Raw genomic sequence first — 21,220 nt, forward strand, 5'->3', positions numbered from 1 at the left:
TATCTGCTCACGCTGAGGGATTTTCTGAGGTAAGCTCCATACTCTGCAGGGGCATCACGGTGGAGCTTGATGCTCGGGGGGGGGGGTTAGTTTTATGTGGCAGGAGCGGACTGGCAGAGAACCACAGCAGGTCCACTCTCACACTGAATCTACTGGAACGTCCCAACTTTCAGGTGGAATTCTCGGACTTCCCTCCCTCACACACCCTCCCCTCCCTCACGCACCCTCCCCTCCCTCACGCACCCTCCCCTCCCTCACGCACCCTCCCCTCCCTCACGCACCCTCCCCTGCCTCACGCACCCTCCCCTGCCTCACGCACCCTCCCCTGCCTCACGCACCCTCCCCTGCCTCACGCACCCTCCCCTGCCTCACGCACCCTCCCCTGCCTCACGCACCCTCCCCTGCCTCACGCACCCTCCCCTCCCTCACGCACCCTCCCCTCCCTCACGCACCCTCCCCTCCCTCACGCACCCTCCCTGCCTCACGCACCCTCCCCTCCCTCACGCACCCTCCCCTCCCTCACGCACCCTCCCCTCCCTCACGCACCCTCCCCTCCCTCACGCACCCTCCCCTGCCTCACGCACCCTCCCCTGCCTCACGCACCCTCCCCTGCCTCACGCACCCTCCCCTGCCTCACGCACCCTCCCCTGCCTCACGCACCCTCCCCTGCCTCACGCACCCTCCCCTGCCTCACGCACCCTCCCCTGCCTCACGCACCCTCCCCTCCCTCACGCACCCTCCCCTCCCTCACGCACCCTCCCTGCCTCACGCACCCTCCCCTCCCTCACGCACCCTCCCCTCCCTCACGCACCCTCCCCTCCCTCACGCACCCTCCCCTCCCTCACGCACCCTCCCCTGCCTCACGCACCCTCCCCTGCCTCACGCACCCTCCCCTCCCTCACGCACCCTCCCCTCCCTCACGCACCCTCCCCTCCCTCACGCACCCTCCCCTGCCTCACGCACCCTCCCCTGCCTCACGCACCCTCCCCTCCCTCACGCACCCTCCCCTGCCTCACGCACCCTCCCCTCCCTCACGCACCCTCCCCTCCCTCACGCACCCTCCCCTCCCTCACGCACCCTCCCCTCCCTCACGCACCCTCCCGTCCCTCACGCACCCTCCCCTCCCTCACGCACCCTCCCCTCCCTCACGCACCCTCCCCTCCCTCACGCACCCTCCCCTCCCTCACGCACCTCCCCTCCCTCACGCACCCTCCCCTCCCTCACGCACCCTCCCCTCCCTCACGCACCCTCCCCTCCCTCACACACCTTTCCAAAGGTTGGATATGAGTGCACTAGGCTGGCGGTCCCACCAGCTGATGGTGGGCAGAAGGATGAGCTGCCAGCTGATCAGGAGATTCAGAGGGGAACTTGTGATGCATAATTAATGAGGCTCGAAGTGTAGGATCTGGAGTGGGATCCCCCCATTCTGGACAGCGGGAATGGTACCCCTCCCTCCCCAACCGCCGTCACCATCCCCCCCCAACCCCCAACCACAGCACAGTCTGAAAGATGGAGAATTCCAGGTGAAGATTGGGAAGTTCTGATAGATTGCAGTATTTGAGTGGATCTGGCATGGGAATTTCCAGCCCCTTTCCATTGGCAGGATCTTCCAGTCTTACTGAAGCTGATCCCACCCTCCCCCCCTCCCCACCGTGACAGGTTCCCCGGCAGCAGGACGGGCAATCTATGGAAAAGACAGGACTGGAAGATGTGCCAGTGGCCAATAGTGAACCAGCTTTGCTGTTGGGATACAGACCTCAGGGTGGTGGGAGGGTAACTACCCGTGGTGTTTAAGACACCATTTCAGCCCCAAAAGTCAATGTTTTGCATAAACTCAAGCGTATAGGGAGAGGGATGTTTTGCTGCAATTGTATAGAGTGTTGGTGAGACCACATCTGGAGTATTGTGTGCAGTTTTGGTCTCCTTATCTGAGGAAGCATGCCCTTGCTATAGAGGGAGTGCAGCGAAGGTTTACCAGACTGATTCCTGGGGTGGCAGGTCTGTCATATGAGGAGAGACTGAGTGGGTTAGGATTATATTCACTGGAATTTAGAAGAGTGAGAGGGGATCTCATAGAAACTTATAAAATTCTAACAGGGTTAGACAGGGTAGATTCAGAAAGAATGTTCCCGATGGTGGGGGGATCCAGAATTAGGGGTCAGAGTTTGAGGATAAGGGGTAAACCTTTTAGAACTGAGGTGAGGAGAAATTTCTTCACCCAGAGGGTGGGGAATGTGTGGAATTCACTCCCACAGAAAGTGGTTGAGGAGAAAACATTGTCTGATTTCAAGAAGAAATTGGGGCTAAAGGGATCGAGGGATATGGGAGGGGGTGGGGGGTTGGTTATCAGGATATTGAATTCAGTGATCAGCCAGGATCACAATGAATGGTGGAACAGGATGGAAGGGCCGAATGGCCTCCTCCTGCTTCTAGTTTCGATGTTTCTGTGTCTGTGTATTAGATCAACCCTCATTTTTATCCCCGATGTGCTGTTCTAGCTTTAGTTGTCAGCCCCAATATTTAACCTGGAGACGGATGTTTTATCTGTTTATTATAACTGGCTGCAGGGAGTCACACAGACTGTCGGGACTGGCTTGTGAAGATGCCCGGGGGGGGGTTAAAACCACACAGAGCACTCCCGGCAAACGACAAAGATAGTGAACCCCCATATCAGCGGTTACCGTTTATAATCAGCGAATAAATTCACCCTTGATTTGAGGCTTCAAAAGTCAATTTATATATCAACATCGAGAGAAATGATTCACTAAATAATAAAGAAATTGGTCAACAAAAACAGAATAAATTAATAAAATCAAATAAGTCCAGAATAGAGAGAGTGATGATTTTATAAATTAATAAAGAATGGTCAGTAGTAAAAGAGTTAAATTTATAAATTAATGTCAGGCAACAATTGAAAGTAATGAGTTTTTAAATTAATAAAGAAATTGGAGACAAATGAGGAATAAGAATTTGGAGCAATTACAATGCAGGAAGTTACGATAGCTTTGTGTGTGAGTTATCCAGAGGCAAATGATCCAAAGCTAATAGTTCAAACCCCAGCACAGCTCCTGGGGAGTTTAATTTATCAGAATTAGTACTTCTGAAACAGTGTCCATCTTTTAAGATGTTTTATGTAGGCTTTTACTATCAATAGTGTGATCTAAATACTGGACTAACTTTTGGAAAAAGTCACACTCCTCTTTCTCGATACACAGACCATATCCTTTAAGACATTCCGATGTTGCTACTAAATTATTCAAGTGCTCTTGTTCACGGAGCCTGGGCATTAGAATATCATCTAGGTAACATTGTACACCAAAGAGATCACTTATAATCTGGTCCATTAATCTTTGGAATAGGACGAGTGCGGATGTTATTCCAAAAGGCAATCTTTTGTAATGAAAAGGACCTTAATAAGTAACAGTGGTAAACAATGGTTGTAATTCACTGGTTGCATTCACCTGGGAATATATTCGTGAAAGATCAAACTTGCTGAATTTCTGCTCACCTGATACCCCAGCAAACAAATCTTCAATTAAAGGAAGTGGATATTGATTAGCACACAACATGGTTTGTGGTTGTTTTAAAATCTTTAAATGTTGTTATGGTTGATTTCCCTGCCTTCTAATATTCCAAGTGTGAGGGCCCACAGTGATTTATTTCTACTTTAGGATCCTTTCCCAATGTTCTCGATGAAACAAAGTCCCAATATGTCTCTAATTTTCTTTTTGTGATGTTCTATAGAAACATAGAAAAACTACAGCACAAACAGGCCCTTCAGCCCACAAGTTGTGCTGAACATGTCCTTACCTATGTTCGAAATTGTGGGTTTTACACAAAAAGAAAAAGATATAATTTGCACGCATAGATTCAAAGTAGCACACAACAGGTGTATTGAAGGAGCTGCTTCCATATGAAGGACAAACTGAAACTAAAACAGCAACCAATGCAGCACCCTAACGACACTGCCATCAAATCATGTGACTGGCTCTTAAAGCAATCATACAACCACTTGTGTATATAACACTTCTCCTTCCCCTTCTTCCCCTCCCAGCTCCTATCTCTGATTCCTGTTTTGTTCTCATGATCTACTGCCCATCACCAGATTGGAGTGTGACATGTTGTGGATGAGTCTATTTGAGTCCTGAATTTCCTGATATTGAGAGGCCTGATGGGACATGATCTACAGGGCAGCATTGTCAGACGTTTGGTTGGAAAATATACCGAGATCTGATTCTCCTCAGAGCTCCTCTGACCTCCCACTGGAATTGCAGAGGGCACTAACCGGATCCTGAGGGCAGTGAAATTCTCAGCTCATTTCAGACGGTGGGAGGGAGGCTAATGGAGGAGGGAAACTGAGAGAGATGGAGCGGAAATGGAGGGAGGGACAAAAAGGCTGAGTGGGAGAGAGTGGCTGAAGGATTAATGGGATTGTTTTCCCAGTGCGGGATGGAAGTCTGTCAATGGAGCTGGGCCAAGGTATTTGCTGAGCTACACGCATGAGCATGTTGCCGCTCCCACTCCTGCAGGAGAACCAAGGCCAAGAAACGATTCCAACTTAAAACAAACAGGTTGAAAAGTGTCGACCAGAGTATGAAAGCCCATCTTCCTTCTCCTGGGACAGGCCTCTGTCCACACTGACCAAGCAAGAATAAATCTCAGCAGGAGAAAACAGATTTGAAACACGTTTCCTTTTACTCACTGGAGTTGAGCAGAACCATGGCTTTCAGGCATAAATATTCCTCATGTTGTAGCTTTAACTCTCGGAACCTTGAAGTAGCTGCCAGTAACATGTCAAAGATTTCCAGAATACCCTCGACACATTGTCCCTCATCCCTAGAGACAAAAGTTTAAAACAAACAATCAGCAAAGATCAACAGAGGACACGGGTGAAGGAATCCAGTTACCAGCAGGATTAGGAGAAACTGGAATTGTTCTGTTTACAGCAGAGAAGATTCTGGGGAGATTTAATAGAAATGTTTAAGATTACCATGTGGTACCTTGTCAAAGGCCTTGCTAAAGTCCATGTAGACAACATCAACTGCACTGTCCTCATCTACTTTTGTGGTTACCCCTTCAAAAAACTCAATTAAATTTGTGAGACATGATTTTCCACTCACAAAGCCATGCTGACTGTCCCTAATCAGTCCTTGCATCTCTAAATGCCTATAGATCCTGTCTCTCAAAATATCCTCCAACAATTTACTCACCACAGATGTGAGGTTCATTAGCCTGTAGTTCTCAGGCTTTTCCCTGCAGCCCTTTTTAAACAAAGACACAACATTTGCCACTCTCCAATCTTCAGGGACCTCACCTGTGACTATTGATGATTCAGATATCTCGGCTGGGGGACCCGCAATTTCCTCCCTAGCCTCCCGCAACATCCTGGAATGCGCTTCATCAGGTCCCACAGATTCATCTACCTTGATGCGCTTTAAGACTTCCAGCACTTCCTTCTCTGTAATATGTACATTCCTCAAGATATCAATATTTATTTCCCCAAGTTCCCTAACATCCATGCTTTTTCAACAGTAAATACTGATGAGAAATATTCATTTAGGATCTCACCCATCTCTTGTGGATCCATACATAGATGACCTTGTTGATCCTTAAGAGGCCCTACTTTCTCCCTTGTTACTCTTGTGCCCTTTATGTATTTGTAGAAGCTCTTTGGATTCTCCTTTGCCTTATCTGCCAAACCAATCTCGTGTCCCCTTTTTGCCCTTCTGATTTCTATCTTAACTCTACTCCTACATCCCCTATACTCTTCAAGCGATTCACTTGATCCCAGCTGCCTATGCATGTCATGTGCCTCTTTCTTCTTGACCAGGACCTCAATATCCCAAGTCATCCACAGTTCCTGACTTCTGCCAGCCTTGCCCTTCACTCTAAGAGGAATGTTTTAACCTGAACTTTGGTGAACACACTTATGAAAGCCTCCCACTTACCAGAAGTCTGTTTGCCTTCTCACAGACTCCCCCAATTAACTTTTGAAAGTTCTTGCCTGATACCATCAAAATTGGCCTTGCCCCAATTTAGAATTGTAACTTTTGGGACAGACCTATCATTCTCCATTGCTATCTTAAAACCAATAGAATTACGGTCACTGGTCCTAAAGTGATCCCTCACTGACACTTCTGTCACCTAGCAGTGAACTGCCTGAAAAGGCAAGAAAGCAGATTCAATACAGTCCATTCTACAATTCAACATCCAGATATATAGGGTAATGAGGAAAGAGGAAGGGATGGTATTTTCTAAGGACAGGCATGATGGGCTGAATGTCCTGCCTCTGTACGGTGCCACTGTTTAATACTAAGCTCAGTGCTGTGGTCTCTGTCCTCCAACTGGAGGAGAATGTACAAATTTCACACAGACAGTGACCTGAGGTCGGAGTTGAACCTTGGACCTTGATGCTCTGAAACCACAGTTTTAACCAGTGTGCCACCATGCCACCCGCCAACAGATTAGCATTTCCTCAGCAGTGACCCTCTGACAGTGCGGCACTCCCTCAGCACTGACCCTCTGACAGTGCGGCACTCCCTCAGCACTGACCCTCTGACAGTGCGGCACTCCCTCAGCACTGACCCTCTGACAGTGCGGCACTCCCTCAGCACTGACCCTCTGACAGTGCGGCGCTCCCTCAGCACTGACCCTCTGACAGTGCGGCACTCCCTCAGCACTGACCCTCTGACAGTGTGGCACTCCCTCAGCACTGACCCTCTGACAGTGCGGCACTCCCTCAGCACTGACCCTCTGACAGTGTGGCACTCCCTCAGCACTGACCCTCTGACAGTGCGGCACTCCCTCAGCACTGACCCTCTGACAGTGCGGCGCTCCCTCAGCACTGACCCTCTGACAGTGCGGCACTCCCTCAGCACTGACCCTCTGACAGTGTGGCACTCCCTCAGCACTGACCCTCTGACAGTGCAGCACTCCCTCAGCACTGACCCTCTGACAGTGTGGCACTCCCTCAGCACTGACCCTCTGACAGTGTGGCACTCCCTCAGCACTGACCCTCTGACAGTGCAGCACTCCCTCAGCACTGACCCTCTGACAGTGTGGCACTCCCTCAGCACTGACCCTCTGACAGTGCAGCACTCCCTCAGCACTGACCCTCTGACAGTGCGGCACTCCCTCAGCACTGACCCTCTGACAGTGCGGCACTCCCTCAGCACTGACCCTCTGACAGTGCGGCACTCCCTCAGCACTGACCCTCTGACAGTGCGGCGCTCCCTCAGCACTGACCCTCTGACAGTGCGGCACTCCCTCAGCACTGACCCTCTGACAGTGTGGCACTCCCTCAGCACTGACCCTCTGACAGTGCAGCACTCCCTCAGCACTGACCCTCTGACAGTGTGGCACTCCCTCAGCACTGACCCTCTGACAGTGCAGCACTCCCTCAGCACTGACCCTCTGACAGTGTGGCACTCCCTCAGCACTGACCCTCTGACAGTGCAGCACTCCCTCAGCACTGACCCTCTGACAGTGCGGCACTCCCTCAGCACTGACCCTCTGACAGTGCGGCACTCCCTCAGCACTGACCCTCTGACAGTGCGGCACTCCCTCAGCACTGACCCTCTGACAGTGTGGCACTCCCTCAGCACTGACCCTCTGACAGTGCGGCACTCCCTCAGCACTGACCCTCTGACAGTGCGGCACTCCCTCAGCACTGACCCTCTGACAGTGCGGCACTCCCTCAGCACTGACCCTCTGACAGTGCGGCACTCCCTCAGCACTGACCCTCTGACAGTGTGGCACTCCCTCAGCACTGACACTCTGACAGTGCGGCACTCCCTCAGCACTGACCCCCTGACAGTGCGGCACTCCCTCAGCACTGACCCTCTGACAGTGCGGCACTCCCTCAGCGCTGACCCTCTGACAGTGCGGCACTCCCTCAGCGCTGACCCTCTGACAGTGCGGCACTCCCTCAGCACTGACCCTCTGACAGTGCGGCACTCCCTCAGCACTGACCCTCTGACAGTGCGGCACTCCCTCAGCACTGACCCCCTGACGGTGCGGCACTCCCTCAGCGCTGACCCTCTGACAGTGCGGCACTCCCTCAGCACTGACCCTCTGACAGTGCGGCACTCCCTCAGCACTGACCCTCTGACAGTGCGGCACTCCCTCAGCGCAATGTTGTGTTGAGTGAGGGTGAACCCACTATTTCCGGGGAGGCCGGGGCCCTCGGGACACAGCTGATAGAAGCTGCAATGAACAACTGATTGAAAAGAGATAAGCTGGTGCTTTCCCGCTGTGTCTGTCACAGGAATCGGAGAGGGTGAGGGGTGGACAATGGAAAGGTCCATTGACCTTGGGTGGGATTTTCCGGTTTGGGGAAGGGTAATGTCCATCGAGTTTACTAATTTATACACTGACGGTAAAATGTCCCGTCACCGAGTGATTGGCTCTCATCGAGTGAGAGTGATGGAGTGACAGATTCGGTTTTGAACAGTTTGCTGGAATTAATGATGGAGGAATTTTCTCTCCTTTCACTGGGTGAAGCTGACCAGAAACGTGGCAACGTCCGGGAATATTCACATGAACGGCCGGAATGGGAGCAAATACAAACTCCTCGGAAAATACCACCATTATCCCAGCTCCACTGGAACAGACACTTGGCCAAGATAACAGCAGGTTGAGTAGTAAAAGACACACACACACAGGCGCACACACAGGCGCACACACACACACAGGTGCACAGACAGACACACACACAGGCGCGCGTGCACACAGGCGCGCGCACACACAGGCGCACGCACGCACAGGCGCACACAGGCACAGGCGCACGCACGCACAGGCGCACACAGGCACAGGCGCACACAGGCACAGGCGCACACAGGCACAGGCGCACACAGGCACAGGCGCACACAGGCACAGGCGCACACAGGCACAGGCGCACGCACACACAGGCGCACGCACACACAGGCGCACGCACACACAGGCGCACGCACACACAGGCGCACGCACACACAGGCGCACACAGGCACAGGCGCACACAGGCACAGGCGCATGCACACAGGCGCACGCACACACAGGCGCACACAGGCACAGGCGCACACAGGCACAGTCAAATAAACTCACACGTACAGACACACACACAAACACAGACACATTCACATACACAGACAGTCAGATAAACTCACACTCAGACATTCTCACGCACAGACACACACACACACAAGACAGTCATAGTCAGACACATGCACACATACAGGCACACACACACACATATACACACAGTCAGACACAGGTGAACACAGGTAGACAGAACCACATAAATGTACATAAACATACACACAGACAGCCAGAACCAGACAGCACTCAGACACAGACATAGTTACATACACATACAGAAAAACATATGTAGACAGACACACACACCAACAGATACACACATACACATAGACAGACACACAGACAGATACACACACATATCACGCATGAATACACACAGACAGCCAGAACCAGATAGCACTCAGACACACAGTTACACACACATACAGAAACATGTAGACAGATATCCACAAATACATACACAGACGCACAGAGACACACATACATCATGCATAGACCAAAGTAGAACACGCAGGGTAAATGGTAGGACTCTGAAGAGTGCAGATGAACAGAGGGATCTGGGAATACAGGTACAGAATTCCCTAAAAGTGATGTCACAGATGGATAGGGTTGTAAAGAGTGCTTTTGGTACATTGGCCTTTATAAATCGGAGTATCGAGTATAAAAATTGGTGTGTTATGGTAAGGTTGTGTAAGACATTGGTGATGCCAAATTTAGAGTATTGGGTACAGTTTTGGTCACCGAGTTATGGGAAGGATGTAAATAAAGTTGAAAGAGTGCAGAGAACGTTCACGAGGATGTTGCCAGGACTTGAGAAGCTGAGTTACAGAGAGAGATTGAATAGGTTAGGACTTTATTCCCTAGAGCATAGATGAGGGGAGATTTGATGGAGGTGTATAAGATTTTGATGGGTATAGATAGAGTGAATACAAGCAGGCTTTTTCACCTGAGGCTAGGGGAGGAAAAAAAACCAGAGGGCATGGGTTAAGGGTGAAAGAAGAAAAGTTTAAAGGGAATATTGGGGGCGCTTCTTCACACAGTGTGGTGGGAGTGTGGAATGAGCTGCCGGATAAAGTGGTAAATGCGGGGTCACTTTTAATATTTAAGAAAAACTTGGATGAGAGGGGTGTGGAGGGATATGGTCCAAGTGCAGGTCAGTGGGACTAAGCAAAAAATGGTTGGGCACAGACAAGAAGGGCCAAAAGGCCTGTTTCTGAGCTGTAATTTTCTATGGTTCTAAATAGACACACAGACATAGACAGACAGAACCAGACAACACTCAGACACCACACAGATACACAAACACATATAGACAGGCAGCCAGACACATTCTCTCTTTCTCCTTCAGGGTACTATGGTTAATGGTCAGGCTTTATTCACTCCAGTCTCTCACACATTCTGTAAGCCCAAACTCTATAATCATTCTCAAATCCATCGCTGTGGAAATCCATCACATTCTCCAAGAACACTGAAGCCCCACAGTTTGATGCAATTTCAGAGCAGACTCTGAGCAATTTCGATTTACAATCTGAATAACCAAATTCCCACTTGGTGAAGGTCACACCTTTGTAGAATTTATAAGAATCTTCATTCTCTTTATTCTCCATCTGAATTTTTATTGATTTCTTCTCTTTGATTGGTCAGAAACATTAACTCACACCAATAGTCCCCGAGCTTCAATCAACGATCTGTTCCTTTATCAATGCTCACTCTATTCTTCACTCTGTCTTCTTCCTCCAACTCCTGACTTCCTCACTCACACTATCACCAGAATCTCGGACAAGGAGGAAGCCATTCAGCCCCTCGAGCCTGATTGGTCAATATGGCTGGTTTCTAACCTAGCTCCACATCACACATGTCAATAACAAAACCCATCAATCTCAGCTTCAACAGTCATTTGTGGAAGAGAATTCCAAACTTTCTGTCAATTAATGTTTTCTAGTCTCATTCCTGATGTTTCTAAACTCTGTCCCATCGTCTGAAACTCCCCAAGACATGGCAATACTTTTTCTCTTCCTTTCTATCCTGTCTATCCCTTTCATATCGTGAAAAATTTGTTCAAATCATCTCTTAACCTTTAAAATTCTCAAGAATTGACCCCTTGAGAGTGTAATCACTCCTTATAATTTAACATGAATGCATTACTCCACACCAGGCTCCTGCTCAGGTCGATGGCCAGAATTTTACTGTCCCGCCGACCTCAGGAATCGGAGTGAGTGGAGGATGGACAACGGGAAGGTCCGTTGGTCTCAGGCGGGATTTTTCTGGTTTTGGGATGAGTGAAGCTGTAAAACCCTGTCTGATATCTCCATCCTGGGGTGTTCTGTTCACAGTGACTCCACGTTACACTGTCAGGTGATTCATTTTGGTAGAACAGATTTAAGTGTGGATTACAGGGTCAACGGCAGGGTTCTGAGGAATGTGGAGGAACAGAGAGATCTTGGAGTTCTTATCCGCAGATCTCTGAAGGTTGCCACTCAAGTGGATAGAGTGTGAAGAAGGCTCATAGTGTGTTAGCGTTTATTAACAGGGGGTTTGAGTTTAAGAGCTGTGGGGTTATGCTGCAACTATACCGGACCTTGGTGAGACCACATTTGGAATATTGTGTTCAGTTCTGGTCACCTCACTATAAGAAGGATGTGGAAGCATTGGAGAGAGTGCAGAGGAGATTTACCAGGATGCTGCCTGGTTTGGAGGGTGGGTCTTATGAGGAAAGGTTGAGGGAGCTGGGGCTTTTCTCTTTAGAGCGGAGGATAAGAGGCGACTTAATAAAGGTTTATAAGATGATGAGGGGGATAGATAGAGTGGACGTTCAGAGACTATTTCCTCGGGTGGATGTAGCTGTTACTAGGGGGCATAACTATAAGGTTGACGGTGGGAGATATAGGAGGGATGTCCGTGGTAGATTCTTCACTCAGAGAGTGGTTGGGGTGTGGAATGCACTGCCTGCTGTGATAGTGGAGTCGGACACTTTAGGAATTTTCAAGCGGTTATTGGGTAGGTACATGGAGCACAGCAGAATGATAGGGAGTGGGATAGAGTGATCGTGGGTTTGAACAAAGCTCAGCACAACATCGAGGGCCTATACTGTGCTGTAAGGTTCTATATTCTATGTTTAATAAGGGCTGACCTTTGCCATGTTATATCCTCTGGATATAGAGGTCAGCAGTTCAGAGTGGGGTTACTTTCCTTTCACTTTGACTCTGATAAGTTTCTCTGCCGAGAACAGCAACCTAGACGATTCCAGCTGTCTTCTGTCTTTCCAGATGTTACTGATCCTTTCGAGTGTTCCTCACACTCACTGGATTTTATACTTTTTGAATTGCTGCTTTTGTCATCTCTTTCTGATCTTGGGCTGTTTCTGTCTCTTGCTTTTCCTTGAAATATTTTCACAGGAGAATGAGTTTGCAGGGTCAGCTGGGGGAATGGGAGATAACTCTGTCAAAAAGCTAGCACGGACACAGAGGGCTGAATGGCCTCTCTGTGCTGAAGGATTCTGTGGTCAGATGGTGGAAGATGGGCCACAATTGGAGAAGGGTGAGGGGATTATTCACATAAAAACGCAGACTGATGTGTAATAAATGCAGAGAGAGATGGGGTGGAGATCAGTAAATCTTCATGAGTACGGTTCAATAATGGGAGGGAAGTGGGTGCAATCAGGGGTTCATTGTGTGTAGTTGTAGCACACACATCCTGGGCACAGGGATCATTAGTGAATGTTCCCACCCCAGTGTGTGTCAGACTAATCCCCACCTTGACCTTGAGGTTAGGTCTGAGCCACATGGGGCCAGGGTGACTGCAGAGACAAGATGAACCTTATTACTGACCTCAGTATGGTGGGAGGGGTCCAAAATTATAGCCCACAAAGATAGCCACAAAAAATCTAACTCACAGGAGCATGATGGAAGACTCCTCACTTGCCTGGATGGGTGCAGCTCCAACAATATTCAAGAAGCTCAACACCATCCAGGACAAAGCAGCCCACTTGATTGGCACCACATCTACAAACATTCAATCCCTCCACCACTGATACTCAGAAGCAGCGGTGTGTACTATCTACAAGATGCGCTGCAGCAATTCATCAAAGATCCTTAGGCAGCACCTTCCAAACCCATGACCACTTCCATCTAGAAGGACAAGGGCAGCAGATACGTGGAAACACCACCACCTTCAAGTTTCCCTCCAAGCCACTCACCATCCTGACTTTATATCAGCTGTTCCTTCAGTGTCACTGGATCAAAATCCTGGAATTCCCCCCCACTAACAATACTGGATACAGAACTGGCTCGGTCAAAGAAGACAGAGGGTAGCAGTGGGAGGGTGTGTTTCTGAATGGAGGGCTGTGACAAGTGGTGTTCCTCAGGGATCAGTGCTGGGACCTTTGCTGTTTGTAATATATATAAATGATGTGGAGGGAAAATGTAACTGGATTGATTAGTAAGTTTGTGGATGATACAAAGGTTTGGTGGATTTGCGGACAGCGATGAGGATCATCAGAGGATACAGCAGGATATAGATCAGTTGGAGACTTGGGCGGAGAGATGGCAGATGGAGTTTAATCCAGACAAATATGAGACAATGCATTTTGGAAGGTTTAATACAGATAGGAAATATATAGTAAATGGCAGAACCCTTAAGAATACTGATAGGCAGAGGGATCTGGGTGTACAGATACACAGGTCATTGAAACTGGCAATGCATGTGGGGAAGGTAGTCAAGGAGGCATACGGCATGGGGTATTCATCGGCTGGGGTACTGAGTTTAAAAATTGGCAAGCCACGTTAATGCTTTATAGCTTAGTGAGGCCGCACTTGGAATACAGTGTTCAATTCTGGTCACTACACTACCAGAAGGATGTGGAGGCTTTGGAGAGAGTATAGAAAAGATTTACCAGGATGTTGCCTGGTACGGAGGGCATTAGCTATGAGGAGAGGTTGGAGAAACTTGGTTTGTTCTCGCTGGGGTGACAGAGGCTGAGGGGAGACCTGATAGAAGGCTACAAGATTGAGAGGCATGGACAGAGTGGATAGTCAGAAGCTTTTTCCCAGGGTGGTAGAGTCAATTACTAGGGGGCATAGTTTAAGGTGCGAGGGGCAAGGTTTAAAGGAGATGTACGAGGCAGGTTTTTTTACACAGAGGGTGGTGGGTGCCTGGAACTCATTGCTGGGGGAGGTAGTGGAAGTGGATACAATAGTGATTTTTAAAAGGCCATCTTGACAAATCCATGAATCGGCTAGGAATAGAGGGATATGGTCCCCGGAAGGGTAGGGGGTTTTAGTTCAGTCGGGGCAGTATGGTCGGTGCAGCTTGGAGGGCCGAAGGGCCTGTTCCTGTGCTGTAATCGTCTTTATTCTTTGTTCTTTAACAGCACTGTGGTGTACATTCTGCACATGGACTGCAGCGGTTCAAGAAAGCAGCTCACCACCACTTCCTCACAAAGTTGATCTTTCTCTACACCCTACCTATATCTGTAACACTACATTCTGCACTCTCTCCCCTTTCCTTCTCTATGAATGGTATGCTTTGTCTGTATAGCACACAAGAAACAATAATTTTCACTGCAAATTAATACATGTGACAATAATAAATCCAATCAAATCAAAGACAATTAGTGGTTACAATACTGGCCAATGACACCCATGTCAAATGTAAGAAAATAATTTTTAAAAATGGCAAAGGATCATGGGGGAGGGATGGGTGAGGCATATAGAGAAGGTGTGTGTGTGTGTGTATGGCTGATAGTGTGGGGGTGTGGGGGTAAGGTGGGGGTGTATGTGTGTGGGTGGGAGTGTTTGTGTGTGTGTGTGGGGGGGGTATGTGTGTTTGTGTGTGTGTGTGAAAGTGTGGGGGTGTGTAGGTGGTGGTGTGTGGGTGGGGATGTGTGGGTGGGGGTGTGTGGGTGGGTGGGGTGTGTGTGTGGGTGGGTGTGTGTGTGTGTGGGGGGGGTGGGTGTGGCTGAGTGTGTGTGTGTGGGTGACTATGTGTATGTGGGTGTGTGGGTGTGGGTGTGTGTGTGGGTGTGGGTGGGTGTATGTGGGTGGGTGTGTGTATATGGGTGTGTGTGTGTGTGACTATGTGTATGTGGGTGTGTGTGTGTGGGTGTATGTGTGGGTGTGTGTATATGGGTGTGTGTATGTGGGGGTGTGTATGTGGGGGTGTGTATGTGGGGGTGTGTATGTGGGGGTGGGTGTGTGGGTGGGTGTGTGTGTGGGTGTGTGGGTGTGTGTGTGGGTGTGTGTGTGTGTGTGTGTGGGTGTGTGTGTGTGGGTGTGTGGGTGTGTGTGTGTGTGGGTGTGTGGGTGTGTGTGTGTCTGTGTGTGTGGGTGTGTGTGTGGGTGTGTGTGTGGGTGTGTATGTGTGTGGATACGTTGTTGAAGGTTTATGATGGTGACTGAGGGAGACTGAGTGGGGAGGGAGATCCAGGCTGAGCTGTGCTCAGATTGACAGAAAACCACATCAGGGACAAGAGTTTTAAACCCTCGCTTTTCACAGGATTTTATTAATCTCAGATGCTGTCCACCCAACTGCCAGTTACAGCTGCCAACATCCCTGTCAAATAAAAAAGTAAATTATTTGAGTTTTTAATCTCAAGCTGTTTAAATTTATCTAATTTTAAATTATGATCTCACATTTGGTTTTTATTCCCCTCTCAAATGAGCCATTTTATTCCAGCCTCTCTCTCTCTCCCACTCTCTCAGCCAAGGATCATCCTCCTGCTCCATTGAATCTCCCCCATTGCCCCCTTTCTGACAGGGTTCAGATAGCCCAGTCAGATTAATATCCCAAAGTCTCCCTCCCCCCCTCGTGGCACAGTGGGTTAGCACTGCTGTCTCACAGTGCCCAGGGACCCGGGTTCACACAGTGGGTTAGCACTGCTGTCTCACACTGCCCAGGGACCCGGGTTCACACAGTGGGTTAGCACTGCTGCCTCACAGTGCCCAGGGACCCGGGTTCACACAGTGGGTTAGCACTGCTGTCTCACAGCGCCCAGGGACCCGGGTTCACACAGTGGGTTAGCACTGCTGCCTCACAGTGCCCAGGGACCCGGGTTCACACAGTGGGTTAGCACTGCTGTCTCACAGCGCCCAGGGACCCAGGTTCACACAGTGGGTTAGCACTGCTGCCTCACAGTGCCCAGGGACCCGGGTTCACACAGTGGGTTAGCACTGCTGTCTCACACTGCCCAGGGACCCGGGTTCACACAGTGGGTTAGCACTGCTGCCTCACAGTGCCCAGGGACCTGGGTTCACACAGTGGGTTAGCACTGCTGCCTCACAGCGCCCAGGGACCTGGGTTCACACAGTGGGTTAGCACTGCTGCCTCACAGTGCCCAGGGACCCGGGTTCACACAGTGGGTTAGCACTGCTGTCTCACAGCGCCCAGGGACCCGGGTTCACACAGTGGGTTAGCACTGCTGTCTCACACTGCCCAGGGACCCGGGTTCACACAGTGGGTTAGCACTGCTGCCTCACAGTGCCCAGGGACCTGGGTTCACACAGTGGGTTAGCACTGCTGCCTCACAGCGCCCAGGGACCTGGGTTCACACAGTGGGTTAGCACTGCTGTCTCACAGTGCCCAGGGACCCGGGTTCACACAGTGGGTTAGCACTGCTGTCTCACAGCGCCCAGGGACCCGGGTTCACACAGTGGGTTAGCGCTGCTGTCTCAGAGCGCCCAGGGACCTGGGTTCACACAGTGGGTTAGCACTGCTGTCTCACAGTGCCCAGGGACCCGGGTTCACACAGTGGGTTAGCACTGCTGCCTCACAGCGCCCAGGGACCCGGGTTCACACAGTGGGTTAGCACTGCTGCCTCACAGTGCCCAGGGACCCGGGTTCACACAGTGGGTTAGCACTGCTGCCTCACAGCGCCCAGGGACCCGGGTTCACACAGTGGGTTAGCACTGCTGTCTCACAGTGCCCAGGGACCCGGGTTCACACAGTGGGTTATCACTGCTGCCTCACAGCGCCCAGGGACCCGGGTTCACACAGTGGGTTAGCACTGCTGTCTCACAGTGCCCAGGGACCCGGGTTCACACAGTGGGTTAGCACTGCTGCCTCACAGCGCCCAGGGACCCGGGTTCACACAGTGGGTTAGCGCTGCTGCCTCAGAGCGCCCAGGGACCCGGGTTCACACAGTGGGTTAGCGCTGCTGTCTCACAGCGCCCAGGGACCCGGGTTCACACAGTGGGTTAGCACTGCTGTCTCACAGCGCCCAGGGACCCGGGTTCACACAGTGGGTTAGCGCTGCTGCCTCAGAGCGCCCAGGGACCCGGGTTCACACAGTGGGTTAGCGCTGCTGTCTCACAGTGCCCAGGGACCCGGGTTCACACAGTGGGTTAGCACTGCTGTCTCACAGCGCCCAGGGACCCGGGTTCACACAGTGGGTTAGCACTGCTGCCTCACAGCGCCCAGGGACCTGGGTTCACACAGTGGGTTAGCACTGCTGTCTCACAGCGCCCAGGGACCTGGGTTCACAGTGGGTTAGCACTGCTGCCTCACAGCGCCCAGGGACCTGGGTTCACACAGTGGGTTAGCACTGCTGCCTCACAGTGCCCAGGGACCCGGGTTCACACAGTGGGTTAGCACTGCTGCCTCACAGCCCCAGGGACCCGGGTTCACACAGTGGGTTAGCACTGCTGCCTCACAGCGCCCAGGGACCCGGGTTCACACAGTGGGTTAGCACTGCTGCCTCACAGCGCCCAGGGACCTGGGTTCACACAGTGGGTTAGCACTGCTGTCTCACACTGCCCAGGGACCCGGGTTCACACAGTGGGTTAGCACTGCTGCCTCACAGCGCCCAGGGACCCGGGTTCACAGTGGGTTAGCACTGCTGCCTCACAGCGCCCAGGGACCTGGGTTCACACAGTGGGTTAGCACTGCTGCCTCACAGCGCCCAGGGACCCGGGTTCACACAGTGGGTTAGCGCTGCTGTCTCACAGCGCCCAGGGACCCGGGTTCACACAGTGGGTTAGCACTGCTGCCTCACAGCGCCCAGGGACCCGGGTTCACACAGTGGGTTAGCACTGCTGTCTCACAGCGCCCAGGGACCCGGGTTCACACAGTGGGTTAGCACTGCTGCCTCACAGCGCCCAGGGACCTGGGTTCACACAGTGGGTTAGCGCTGCTGTCTCACAGCGCCCAGGGACCCGGGTTCACACAGTGGGTTAGCACTGCTCCCTCACAGAGCCCAGGGACCCGGGTTCACACAGTGGGTTAGCGCTGCTGCCTCACAGTGCCCAGGGACCTGGGTTCACATAGTGGGTTAGCGCTGCTGTCTCACAGCGCCCAGGGGCCTGGGTTCACACAGTGGGTTAGCACTGCTGTCTCACAGTGCCCAGGGACCCGGGTTCACACAGTGGGTTAGCGCTGCTGTCTCACAGCGCCCAGGGGCCTGGGTTCACACAGTGGGTTAGCACTGCTGTCTCACAGCGCCCAGGGACCCGGGTTCACACAGTGGGTTAGCGCTGCTGCCTCACAGTGCCCAGGGACCTGGGTTCACACAGTGGGTTAGCGCTGCTGTCTCACAGCGCCCAGGGGCCTGGGTTCACACAGTGGGTTAGCACTGCTGTCTCACAGCGCCCAGGGACCCGGGTTCACACAGTGGGTTAGCGCTGCTCCCTCACAGAGCCCAGGGACCCGGGTTCACACAGTGGGTTAGCACTGCTCCCTCACAGAGCCCAGGGACCCGGGTTCACACAGTGGGTTAGCACTGCTGTCTCACAGTGCCCAGGGACCCGGGTTCACACAGTGGGTTATCACTGCTGCCTCACAGCGCCCAGGGACCCGGGTTCACACAGTGGGTTAGCACTGCTGTCTCACAGTGCCCAGGGACCCGGGTTCACACAGTGGGTTAGCACTGCTGCCTCACAGCGCCCAGGGACCCGGGTTCACACAGTGGGTTAGCGCTGCTGCCTCAGAGCGCCCAGGGACCCGGGTTCACACAGTGGGTTAGCGCTGCTGTCTCACAGCGCCCAGGGACCCGGGTTCACACAGTGGGTTAGCACTGCTGTCTCACAGCGCCCAGGGACCCGGGTTCACACAGTGGGTTAGCGCTGCTGCCTCAGAGCGCCCAGGGACCCGGGTTCACACAGTGGGTTAGCGCTGCTGTCTCACAGTGCCCAGGGACCCGGGTTCACACAGTGGGTTAGCACTGCTGTCTCACAGCGCCCAGGGACCCGGGTTCACACAGTGGGTTAGCACTGCTGCCTCACAGCGCCCAGGGACCTGGGTTCACACAGTGGGTTAGCACTGCTGTCTCACAGCGCCCAGGGACCTGGGTTCACAGTGGGTTAGCACTGCTGCCTCACAGCGCCCAGGGACCTGGGTTCACACAGTGGGTTAGCACTGCTGCCTCACAGTGCCCAGGGACCCGGGTTCACACAGTGGGTTAGCACTGCTGCCTCACAGCCCCAGGGACCCGGGTTCACACAGTGGGTTAGCACTGCTGCCTCACAGCGCCCAGGGACCCGGGTTCACACAGTGGGTTAGCACTGCTGCCTCACAGCGCCCAGGGACCTGGGTTCACACAGTGGGTTAGCACTGCTGTCTCACACTGCCCAGGGACCCGGGTTCACACAGTGGGTTAGCACTGCTGCCTCACAGCGCCCAGGGACCCGGGTTCACAGTGGGTTAGCACTGCTGCCTCACAGCGCCCAGGGACCTGGGTTCACACAGTGGGTTAGCACTGCTGCCTCACAGCGCCCAGGGACCCGGGTTCACACAGTGGGTTAGCGCTGCTGTCTCACAGCGCCCAGGGACCCGGGTTCACACAGTGGGTTAGCACTGCTGCCTCACAGCGCCCAGGGACCCGGGTTCACACAGTGGGTTAGCACTGCTGTCTCACAGCGCCCAGGGACCCGGGTTCACACAGTGGGTTAGCACTGCTGCCTCACAGCGCCCAGGGACCTGGGTTCACACAGTGGGTTAGCGCTGCTGTCTCACAGCGCCCAGGGACCCGGGTTCACACAGTGGGTTAGCACTGCTCCCTCACAGAGCCCAGGGACCCGGGTTCACACAGTGGGTTAGCGCTGCTGCCTCACAGTGCCCAGGGACCTGGGTTCACACAGTGGGTTAGCGCTGCTGTCTCACAGCGCCCAGGGGCCTGGGTTCACACAGTGGGTTAGCACTGCTGTCTCACAGTGCCCAGGGACCCGGGTTCACACAGTGGGTTAGCGCTGCTGTCTCACAGCGCCCAGGGGCCTGGGTTCACACAGTGGGTTAGCACTGCTGTCTCACAGCGCCCAGGGACCCGGGTTCACACAGTGGGTTAGCGCTGCTGCCTCACAGTGCCCAGGGACCTGGGTTCACACAGTGGGTTAGCGCTGCTGTCTCACAGCGCCCAGGGGCCTGGGTTCACACAGTGGGTTAGCACTGCTGTCTCACAGCGCCCAGGGACCCGGGTTCACACAGTGGGTTAGCGCTGCTCCCTCACAGAGCCCAGGGACCCGGGTTCACACAGTGGGTTAGCGCTGCTGTCTCACAGTGCCCAGGGACCCGGGTTCACACAGTGGGTTAGCGCTGCTGTCTCACAGCCCCAGGGACCCGGGTTCACACAGTGGGTTAGCGCTGCTGTCTCACAGCCCCAGGGACCCGGGTTCACACAGTGGGTTAGCACTGCTGTCTCACAGCGCCCAGGGACCTGGGTTCACAGTGGGTTAGCACTGCTGCCTCACAGCGCCCAGGGACCCGGGTTCACACAGTGGGTTAGCACTGCTGTCTCACAGTGCCCAGGGACCCGGGTTCACACAGTGGGTTAGCGCTGCTGTCTCACAGCCCCAGGGACCCGGGTTCACACAGTGGGTTAGCGCTGCTGTCTCACAGCCCCAGGGACCCGGGTTCACACAGTGGGTTAGCACTGCTGTCTCACAGCGCCCAGGGACCTGGGTTCACACAGTGGGTTAGCACTGCTGTCTCACAGCGCCCAGGGACCTGGGTTCACACAGTGGGTTAGCACTGCTGTCTCACAGCGCCCAGGGACCTGGGTTCACACAGTGGGTTAGCGCTGCTGCCTCACAGCGCCCAGGGACCCGGGTTCACACAGTGGGTTAGCACTGCTGTCTCACAGCGCCCAGGGGCCTGGGTTCACACAGTGGGTTAGCGCTGCTGCCTCACAGAGCCCAGGGACCCGGGTTCACACAGTGGGTTA

The 21,220-nt window shown here is 52.9% G+C and overlaps 1 protein-coding gene across 2 annotated transcripts in view; it reads right to left on the bottom strand.

Annotated features, from left to right (window-relative positions):
- The window catches only part of LOC145352384 (estrogen receptor beta-like), a 157,650-nt gene that overhangs the window by 26,782 nt on the left and 109,648 nt on the right, over window positions 1–21,220 (bottom strand). For both annotated transcript variants that reach the window (XM_080202164.1, XM_080202165.1), the window contains exon 7: window positions 4,703–4,836. In XM_080202164.1, the coding sequence (XP_080058290.1) occupies window positions 4,703–4,836 (134 nt within the window). The remainder of the gene's footprint in view (window positions 1–4,702; window positions 4,837–21,220) is intronic.

The sequence above is a fragment of the Carcharhinus amblyrhynchos genome, chromosome 14, assembly GCF_965287045.1.
Source record: "Carcharhinus amblyrhynchos chromosome 14, sCarAmb.v2.hapA, whole genome shotgun sequence".
NCBI classification, from domain to species: Eukaryota; Metazoa; Chordata; class Chondrichthyes; order Carcharhiniformes; family Carcharhinidae; genus Carcharhinus; species Carcharhinus amblyrhynchos.